General features: G+C 47.1%; 1 protein-coding gene across 5 annotated transcripts; it reads left to right on the top strand.

The window, feature by feature from the left end:
- The first annotated feature begins 3718 nt into the window (after positions 1-3718).
- LOC122367162 lies at positions 3719-8359 on the top strand. Of its 5 annotated transcripts, none has more exons than XR_006254011.1 (3): positions 3719-3845; positions 6030-7807; positions 8085-8359. XR_006254011.1 is itself a non-coding variant. In XM_043340031.1 (3 exons), exons 2-3 carry the CDS (start codon positions 7607-7609, stop codon positions 8256-8258), a joined length of 375 nt encoding a protein of 124 aa, XP_043195966.1. In that variant the 5' UTR covers positions 3719-3930; positions 7602-7606; the 3' UTR covers positions 8259-8359. The 5 variants fall into 5 exon arrangements, 1 of the variants encoding a protein (XP_043195966.1); XR_006254012.1 differs by having other exon boundaries at positions 3719-3866; positions 6033-7807; XR_006254010.1 differs by having other exon boundaries at positions 3719-3866.
- The last annotated feature ends 2360 nt before the right edge of the window (positions 8360-10719 follow it).

Genomic DNA, 10719 nt, shown 5'->3' with positions numbered 1-10719 from the left:
CTTTCGCAATTCCCTAACCTTGAACCCACGCTGGTTTTCAAATGTCGGGATTTTGGGCTCTCTCTATCGCCTGGATAAAAATAGGCCCCGCCCATCCCAATCAGCTGCTGTATGACGAGTTGATGACGACAACCACTACTTACCAGCAACCAATCTAGGGATAGCGTACGTGACAGTAATGGTGCAGCGGTTGCAAAAAATCACATTGTTATTCAAACGGTTTTTGCTTTTAGGGCCTTGTTGTTTAACCCATCTCTGTTTGATTGTATTGAGATATGTGATTTTAGTAGATGAGGTGTTGATAAAGGCAGGTATTTTTTAAAATATTTTTTTTGACAACTTTTTGCCCTTGTTCTACGGGCAAAAACCCGGGGAACCCGGGGCCACCTGAAGTCTAAACCTTATTTATATAACATGTCGATGCTGATGCTGTCTTGAAATGTGAAATTTAGACAATGGTAATAGGAATAATGAATAGCAATTTCACCAACAACTTGTTAATCTCTAGTAAGTGCAATTAAAATTAAAATCACTGTCTGCCACACTGCTTCGATCCTGGTCATGCAACCAACGTTCATGGGTGGTGTTTCATGGCAGAGCACTGCAGTGCGCTGCGTGTGTCAGACCATTGGGTTTCCATGGCAGTGTCGACAAACTTCACTGTGACGCTAAGCTATGACAGCATCCCAGAACGTTAGCACGCTGCGGTACCAGCACCAGCAGCATGCTAGCAGTATTTGAACTCAAACCTCTGTTTTTGGTACGGTTTTTCAGAACCTCTCACTCTGTTCCAAACACGATTCATCATAAACTAAGAGATCACATGCAACGTCATTGGAGTGATGCTATGGTATGCCGTAGCTACCAGTGCACACAGTGTCTGGATGGTGAAACAGGGCCATTATTAATCACATTTGTTTGCTTTGTTTCAGCAGAAACCTGTCTGCACATGGGAGGAGTGCAACAAAAGCCCATCAAGTTCATGCATGGCAGTGGATCTCAACAGGAGAAAACCAGAAAGAACATGGATGCTTGTAGATTGCAGTTGTACACTGCTGTTATCACCTGATGTGCGTGGCTGGCATTGCTCCTGGCAAGAACCACCTGCAAGTGATGAGATGGTGCCTCAGTCGTTGAGTGTGCTGCAGTGTGAGAGGCGCCCTGATCTCTACTTTGTGATGGGTTTCCATTGGAGGTTCAACTGAGAAGTGAGAACTGACTGTGACCATGCTTGAGCATGCCAGTGGAGCTTTACATGCTTAGGGCAGCTTTTGAACAGATGCTGATCATGGCATGTCCCATCCAGTTATCACGTGCACAGAATGGTGGGGGGAGGGCAACTCTGGGCTCTTGAGTCAGCCCTACTGCACAGGGGGTACAGATGGCCGCTTACTTTGGTGTGTCCTGCACTGCATTATCAAGCCCAGTCTGCTGCCACAGGCAATGGGTCGGGCTGCACTATATTAAAGGCAGACTATCTTGCAAAGGAGGCTGGCATCCTCTCCCATAATGACACACCAATTGGCAATCATCGCTGCGATGATCACGAGGGTGTCCGCTTATCTAACATGGTGAGGTGGAGAGCCAGCTCAACCTGGCCTGAGGGATGGTTTTACTTCAGCTGAGGCCCCCTTTCCCCGCCTGCCAGGTCCGGTCAAACGACCGCTTCACAGTGAACGACTTGCAGATGTGGATGCCGTCCCACAGCGCAACGAGCGCGCCGACCAGAGGCGGCGGCCAAGAGGCGGCCGCGCTCTCCCAGTCGACGGTCCCGGTGGACGTCGGCAACGCCCACCGCGCGACCATCAGATCGGCTCGCGACCGCGCCGTCGCCGACTGACCGCATGACTGGTATCTGTTCTTGATGTGGGACCGACTGCCACCGCCGGTCGCGGAAGGGCATCGCTCATCGGCCATCGACGTCCACCAGCTTCGCGTGGGTCACTGTTCGGGCTGCCACCAATATACCGAATCGGATGGAACCCTGTCGGCGAATGCCGGCGGTGCCCCGACATCGACTGCGCGGCGGCCAGTGCATCGCGTGCCGGGAGGAGGCTGGCACCCCCGATCGGTCATTGGTCACAAACCGTGTCCCAGCTCATGACTGCATCCAGCGCAGCTCTGTGAGATGTTCTGCTGCAGTCTGCCGCGTGTGTTGAAAGAAGAATGAACATGAGAAAACCTCAAAACTTTATGCCTATTAGTATTTGACCAGTGTTAGAATAAGTTTGGATTTTGAGAATTTGTGTCCCTGTGCTTGTGCCTGTGTGGAAAGGCATGCTTTACGGTGTACCATCTCAATTTGTGCGGCTGCTGACAGGCCACCTGGGTGCCAACGTATGTGCGAATCCGCGAATACGTTGTATTTCGTCAGTCGGTATCGTTCTGAAAATATTGACTGCAATAGGCTATATAGCGTATGACGGTTCAGCCCAGCAGTAATAACTGACCATTGATTGGGCGAATTTTGTGTGGTGGTTCGCTAATACATAACCTAAAGAGTGTTTTGCCGGAATCGTTTAGTAGCAGAACTGACCGGAATATAAGTAGAATGCAACGGTTTGAATCGTTAATTTGTTGAAACGATTGTTCTCTGAGACCACTGTGTAACTTTTGACCTGAGAATCACCAATTATAACAACGGTGGAAGCAGTAGGCACTGTAGAGTGTAGGCAACACTATATAGTTGGCACACTTACGCAAGCACACGACTTACGCAGTGGACATCTGCGTCATGCATTTTAAGGTTTACTGGGAAGAGTGAGAAATTAGTCAGAATATAACTGACTAAGGAAAATAGGCGATATTTTCAATTGAGCTGGGGCGGAGAGGGGGAGGGGACGTATGGTCAGCTATGCCAATAATTCATTCTCGTTATGCAGCTGTGTAAAAGGGCGTCCGTTTTTTGGGGTGAGACCTTCCCCATTGGCCATTTCCAAGCTAAATCGTGGTGGAGAGTCTGGAGACCTCAGCCTCGGTAGTCGGTACCCTGCGCGCTGCGCCACCTTGCGAAACATAAAGCAGCAGTCCTGACATCTGCAGGCGCTACTTTTCATGAAAACGCGGATGTGTTCGCGCTTATGCGAAGAAAATTCTTCCGAGTATGGTTGATAATGAGATTAATTGTTGTCATTTATTTATCAATTCATTAGCAAAAGTACCCTAATAAATCGGTAAAGTAGCTTAAACTGTATCGTATTTCCTTGGGAAAAAATGACGAACTCATCCTAAGACATCCAGATTATTGGATGCGTTCGTCAGTTGTAAGTAGTTCAAGTTTTTGGAAAAATTTGCTTGTGGAAAATCATAATATTTCAAAGATATGCCTATTTTCGAATGATTTATGCATTTATCTGCATTGAAAACTGATTGTAAAGCAAAAGTGCAAAAGATTATTGTCAATTTATTTTCTCAAATCACGATTTACGAACGCACAAAACTCCAGCTTTTAATTTAGTGCGTGTGCGAATTGCGGTCAAGAAAAAAGAATTTAACTGTCTATATTCCTCTTAAAACAATGAAGGATGAATGAGAAAAACGCTGTTTTGAACAATCGTATATTAATTTTTTCTCAATTAAGCGAAAGTACAAAATTTTCAACTATTATTACATTTGCTCTCACAAAACTCATCACTTTTAAGCATGACGTCATGTCAGCCAAATTTACTAGCGCCATCTCTGGAGAGCATCTTTCGAAACCTCCAGACGATAGAGAGAGCCGGATTTTGCCGCGGCGTAGATTCAGTGATAATTGTGGAAAGTTATTAGTTTCACTGTAAATTGGGTGGGGTTATCGATAAATTTTGATATTGGACCTAGATCTTTACCGTAATTCCTCTTGGTTCGTAAGTATTTGTGGCGGACTGGTAAGTGAGGTGTGCGCACAGTTTGCCTCAGTTTGATTCTCCGGACTCGGCTCAATTTCAAATGATATATTGACTGCCTTTTTTTTTGAATTTCATGCGACATGTCATATAATTCACTTGTTTGCCCTGCTAGACCCACGTGTGAGGCTCGAGTTTGAATTCACTGCACAATATGAATGGGTTCTTGTAGGTACTATCTGTTGGGCAGAATTTAGTTCAGGCCGGATATAATTGCAAACAGTCCAAAAAAAAAAAAATACAAGTTATTCAGCGTATATTACTTGATATAATGAGTGGTTACTTTTGCCATGATCAAATAATTCAACCAATACAGAGATTCCGAAATGCGGGTGAGTTGCTCAGGTCCCTGCAGGGTGGAGGGTGGACCATTCTAAATCAAGAGTAAGTTGGTAGCCTTATTTCTTGGCTGGTATTTTAAAGGAAATTTGGATAAGCCAAATTTTGATGCCTTCCTGATATACCTGCTACAATTTAGTAATAGTCTGCCACCTTCAAATTCCGACTAGGTATTCATCAAAACCAGCAACCACAGTCAATGCAGTGATGACGTTCGGTAATTTGTCATGTTGCTGTCCCTGATGCTAGGTAATGGGGCGTATCACTGGCCAATCTTGTTAACAAGCATGGTTAATTTCGAGTAAGATTAGCCTTATATTGAATGGGATCAAGTCCACAGACTATTCCTTGTACTCAATTTTGTCTGTATGGGGCCAACTATTAGCTACTGATTGGTCAATTTTTGGCAATTGTCTGAATTAGATGGCACAAGGAGCTGTTCCTATTAACCTTTCTGGTCATGATGAGAATTTAACTGTTAAGTTTATTTCTTGGCTGACACTAATGTAAATGGAAGAAAAAAACTGTGACTGAATTTGGGCGTTGTTTGCCTGTTATAACCTAATGCCGGTTTGTAATAGTCGGGCCTCCGTAATTTCCAAATATTCTTCCAAACTATAACCACAGTGGTGATATTCAGTAGTTTTCCATGTTGCACATGAGATCGGGGTGGAGGTTATCTGAGGTTCGGCGCGGCAAGGTCATATGGTTGTTCCTGCTCATCAGTCATCAGCTGGGTTAATAGCAACAGGACGGGTGATCCTTGATGTTTACCAGGCCAGCTATAGGGATTGTTTGTGGCAAAACTAAAAGAAAAGAAATTAACTCACCTTGGTGTACGTTAATTGAGCTATCATGTAATCCTTCTAGTTTACGTATCTGAACGATTTAACAAGTGTTTGTGCAATGGGCATAATTAAAGTACCTTCTATGGAGGTGTTTGTCTCTGGCTGTTAAGTCCTTGATGAGATGTGATGGAGCATGTCTGACTAATCGGGTTTAGGTGCAATGTCAAACACAAACGCAATTGGTTGCCCAGATTTGAGTGGGATCACGCCTACGTCCTGTTCATTGTGTCAAAATTTATCTTTGTGCAGGGATTAACCATTCACATGATTGCCATCAATCAGTGAAAAGATTCAATATCATGAGCTTACATGAAATGATGCTTAGAACATTTCACCTATGGCTATCACCTATGGCAGAGGGCCTCACAACTTTATCTAAATTTTGGTACACAGAAGTTTAACCTATAGCCAATTGAAACCATCAAACACTTAAAAATTCATTCGAACTGGACTGATACAACGAGCAAAGACACCGAAAGTAGACCAGGCGCTGTCCGAACCTCACAGCCGCTTCCCTGGCTCCTAATGTTACTGGAATCTGACAGTCTGCAATTCAGTGAGTATTACAGCTATAGTTCCCTCAATTCTCGTTCATTGAAGATGCAACCTGCTAGTAGACACAATGGGGCATTTCAATTCCTACTTTAGTTAAATTCTGTTTGCCATGTTTGACTGGAGTAACGTGCCCGTTTCATAATTCAGGGTTCTACCTTGAGACACAGTAACCCATCTCTCTCCGATTTTGACCAATACTGTGGATTAGTGTGAGGACCTCTAAGGTAGCTCGCATCGACTGACAAACTATTTACCATGCTAAATGAGTTCACCCCTTCAACGACCAGTGATTTGCCGTTACGTTCACCAATGTTAACATGATTCTTCAGATGGATGGAATCGGACGTTGCTATTTGTTAATTGGTAGATTTTGACCTGACTCGAATTTATCATTTCTTCCCAGTAGGTTGATCAACGGCATGCCGGAATTTGTTCGTGTCGGGGGCACAACTGAGAGCTGTATGAATCGCCGCGCTTCCCCGGTCGGCGGTGGTATCGGCTGCATCCATGGCGTGAGACTCAACGACTTCCTTGATCGGTCTTCTATGGTAACATTAGCACGCTGCCGCATTTACTCACTGATCAATAAGGTATCAATCAGCCCGCCTGGTTATCAGTAACTTGACCGGACTCATGCGTTAAAAAGCTATCAGTTTTTTTTTCAAGGGCTTAATTTAGTGAGATACCGGGATACAACCGAGTTTCGCGTCGATATCATTATGAGAGACTCTGTTATCGTTAGGCGAAGTCAGCACGCATAACGTGTACCACCGCTGCGACCTCTCACGGCAGGCCTGGGAACCAGAGTTTATTCTAACTGACACCAGGCGGCACGCAAGTGCAGTCTGTGTGGCGGCGCTGGCCGGAACGCACAATGCCGACGTTAGAGATGTAGGTGGCGCTGGCAGAGTGTCGTTCTGACCAGGGGTCGCCGCAGGTGGCCGAAAATATGATATCATTCCTTAGTGCTAATGGAGTCCAATCACCCCCTTTTTTTCGTGTTCCCGTTCGATCCCTGGACAATGTGAGGATTAAGGTCTTGGCTGGGCCCGGCCGGGTTCAAACGATATTCCTTACTCATTCACAGTTATACTCCGGCCCTGAAACCTCTTAAACAAAAAAAAAAAAAAAAAAAATCACTTCATTTTTCTAAACAATGGTTCTTAGCTGAATGAGAAACGCCCATAATTTCAGGTCTCCCCCCCCTCTTACCGACCGCGCCATCCATCCCCTTTTCGATATCTTCCCAAATCCACTTGTCCGGCGGACCGCCCCTCTCCCGAATTCCATTAGGATAAAAAGAACCGTTTGATCGATTCAGGTATATTTGACGGCCGAATTCAGTTCCATTGCATTTATTAATAACACACAAGTATATACAACAAAAAAATTAATAGCGTCACCACAATATCAATCGGGGGTTTGTCCTGGGTTTTAGTCTTCGGAATCACTGTCGGCGGTCATTTCTCGGGCGAGCCGGGCTAGACGAGCCGCCGTCCGTGCAGCCTTCCTCCAAGATTTCCGGGCTTCCTTTTCTGCCGCCTCGGCCTCTCGTAGCTGGGCCTCGGCGGCTCGTACTGCGTCGCGGGCCCGCTCCAGATCGCGGCGGGCGAGAATCCGGGCAATCCCGCACTGGCGTGCGGCTCGATGGGCGGCGAGAGCAGCGGCCGCCGCGTGATGAGCTGCCTCACTAGCTTCTAGCCCGGTAAACTCCGGCTCAGCCTGGGCTTCTTCGGGCTGAAATAGCTCGGCTAGGAGCTGGGCTGCCTCGTCGTTCGCCATGCGACTCCTCGCCGCCGAGGTGGATATCGGTGAATGTCACGGCCACGGTCGGTCATGGCCTCCTTCCATTTCCCCCTTCACTCGCACCGAGGTGTTAATGGCTCCCTCGCCCGGGGGCTTGGCATCCCTTTGGGCGGGTCCGAGGGGACTAGGCCCGATAGATCTATTCATTCCGTATCGAGACGTCACTCAGAGAACATGCCGCTAAGGAGCCCGCCCCTCACACCGGCATCCCCGTCGCCGGAGCCGTGGTCGCCGTCGAGCGATATGTCCTCGGCGACAGCGGGGTCGTTACCCCGCTACACGCCAGAGCCGCCACTCCCGGATCCTCGGGACGTGCAGATCGAAGAGTTGCGGCGCCAAATTACCAACTTGGAGACAGCTCTGCAGATCAAGGAGGTGAGGTACTTGGAAATTTGAATAATGTTTTCTTTGTACTCAGTTTCCCGTGTTAGTGCTAAAGATGTGAGGCACTTGGGAGTTTTATTTGGAAAAATGTGTTTTTTTCCATCCCGGGTCCCATTAGTATCCTACGGCCTAAATCGGTTGTTGTTGCTGGTGTTTTTTTTTTTCCAAGTCCCCCCCTTTTTCCCTTTTTGTTCTCTTTCCCGTAATTAATTACCCTTGTCGTTCGTGATTGATACGGTACACTCCTCACCATTTTTCTCTCTTTCAGGAGTCTGCCAAGAAAGAAGTAGCCCGGCTGCGGCTGGACTTGCTGCGGATGCGGCAGATAATGCTTCACGTCGCCGCCGACATCACCAACCCCCGGCCGGGGGTTCGGCCCCTCCTCCGCTGGGCGGTGCTGGGCGGCATCTGCCCGCCCGGGTCGTTGTCGGGGGAGTTTTAGCCCGCCCCGAGCACCGGCCCGGCGGGCGGATTTTTTTTCCGATGGTCTTTTTGCTAAAATTGTCTTCACTGATTGATTCAATAAACACCCACGCGGCCCCCTTGAAAGTGTTTGGCCTGTGCCAAGGATGGGTTAGATCAGAGAGGAGCGACGAGAGCGATGAGAGGCGGAGAGAGCGATAGATGGGAGAGTGTGAGCGAGGGTGGTGGGGACGGAAAAAGGAGGCGGGGGTAACAGATCGGAAGGGCGCGAGGGGGAGACGGGGAGGGGACGGCGAAGACACTGAGATAGGGGTGGCGAGGGGTACGGAGAGAGAGAGAGAGAGAGAGAGAGAGAGAGAGAGCCAGAGACAAAGACTAACAGGAAGAGATAGAGAGGGCGGAGGGGAGCGAGAGACAGACGGAAAGAGAGCGAGGAGCAGAGAGAGGGAGAGAGAGAGAGAGAGAGGGAGAGAGATAGAGACAGGGAGACAGAGAATCGACAACGAGGAATCAACGGCCTGGGGACCCAGATCAATTGCGAGGTTCGCCCATCCCGGCGGCCGTCACAACAGTGTGGAACGTTATCCTTGTCCTTGTTTTAACCGACCTTGGTCCCATGTCCTCTAGTGGTGTACGCACTAGTGATGTCAATTTCAGAAAACATATGTCCAATGTCCGTCCAATGTCCAATACTTACGTCGACTGTCCGTCCAAAAATGTCCAAGCCAGCCATTTGTCCAAAGATGTCCGACATCTACACAATAGTTTACGCTCAACACCGTTAATTAATTTGCTTTTAATGTATCGTTACCAGCTCAAAAGTGGTAATCACATCGAAAGCTGAGCTTTCTAATAGCCAAACAATGTTAAACACGCTTACTTTATAAAAATGTTGAGGTGTATCAAGCGATTGTCCAAAGTTGTCCAAAGTCTGCTGTCATTGTCCAGCCGAATTCCGAATTGGACATTGGACAAAAAAATCGGAATTCCGAAGATTCAAGTTCCGATTGACACCACTAGTACGCACGGGTCACTAGCCATCGGGGGATTGATGCCTAGCCCCGTCCGCGAGAGATACATATGCTGCATTGCCTTAAACCGACCCTTCGTCATCATTAATTAATGAAAAATCTTAAATCGCGTCTCGCACTCAAGGGGTCTGGGAGGGCGATACTTAAACTAGATAAAACAACAAGATTTAGAACACTGATTATTATACGGAGTGGGAAACCCCCCTATCACTTGTCCTGTAACCTTTTCTTGTTAGAGAAATCCTGCTTTAACACGTATTGAACGGTTTGTAATACGTATTGAACGGTTCGTTTGGAACGATTTCAAGAAAAAAAATTCTTACTCAGATTTTGGCTTAAAGTCAATGTGACCATTTTTCGTTTCCCGAAGTAACGTAAGGCGTCTATCATGGGTATGACAAAATGCGTAATAGTAAGTTATGACTGGTTTGGGCACCGATCGCTGAAGATATCCATGCTCAGGGACCAAGCGCTGATTTTTCAGGAATTTACATGATGATAGGGTAACTGTGGGGAAAACGCACCCCTGGGTTAAACGCCTCCCCTAAAAAATCGTATTTCTTATCGACGGATAGGTGTTTTATCCTGTCTTTCAGAACAGTCAGCTGCTTGTTTACGTAGGTCTCTATTTCCGGTTCTGCGTCTTGAGGAGCAGCGTGGGTAGGTGCTGATGTTGGTTTTGGGTGTGGTTTTTGTTGTTTTTACAGAAGATTCCTAATATTTTGATGCCCTCTTTATATCACAAAACTTGCTATTGTGCACATCACTCAAAACTGCGTTTTATTGTCATTCTGTTGAATGTATTATGCTGCGGCGTTAGTGGCGCGTTTTTTGTCAATATTTTGTTGACCGGAAATGGAGTGGATGGGGCAAGACGCCTACTCGATGCATGGGGCAAGACGCCCCCAGTTTTCTGAAAGGGGGGCGTTTTGCACGGTGGTGAGAGTGCAGGGTAGCGCCCTGTAGGTCGGGGCCGAAAAGGCCTCTCCCTGTCCTTTTTTGCTGATATATCCTAAACGACTGCAGATATCGTCACCAAACTTTCAGGACTCCTCCGGGCATCCATTTTACACATTGCAACAAAATTTTATTCCAAAGGCTATGATAGGTTGACCACAAATGACGTCAGAATGACGTCAAGTTCTGCCATGTTTATCATTTTCTGTTGATGGATGGGGTGGGGGCGCTTTGCACATGGGTGTGGGCGTATTACCCAGGGTATGGGGCAAAACGCCCTTTTGTAAGGGTATGCGAAAACCCTTTTGGGGGGTTAAATACCACACGCAGGTGTCTTTTCTTGGTCTCAACGCGTAGTAAAAAGAATGAGCTACATGATGGTGCCCAAAGGTTTAAGTAATCTGTGTTGGGTTGAGTGTCAGAAGGTTTCGCGCTTAAGGGGGGCGTTTTTGACCTATTCACCCTATGCCATGAGCTGCGCCTCTTGTTTCA

This window comes from Amphibalanus amphitrite, unplaced genomic scaffold (assembly GCF_019059575.1).
Source record: "Amphibalanus amphitrite isolate SeventyFive unplaced genomic scaffold, NRLGWU_Aamphi_draft 000854F_arrow, whole genome shotgun sequence".
In the NCBI taxonomy this organism is placed as follows: Eukaryota; Metazoa; Arthropoda; class Thecostraca; order Balanomorpha; family Balanidae; genus Amphibalanus; species Amphibalanus amphitrite.
The sequence above is the reverse complement of the archived record's forward strand: the minus strand, read 5'-3'. Positions and strand labels throughout refer to the sequence as shown.

Excerpts from the sequence above, each read along its gene's own strand:
- LOC122367162 (XM_043340031.1), top strand. The coding sequence starts at position 7,607 with ATGCCGCTAAGGAGCCCGCCCCTCACACCGGCATCCCCGTCGCCGGAG. Across the intron at positions 7,808-8,084 it reads CAGCTCTGCAGATCAAGGAG|GAGTCTGCCAAGAAAGAAGT; the intron begins GTGAGGTACTTG and ends TCTCTCTTTCAG.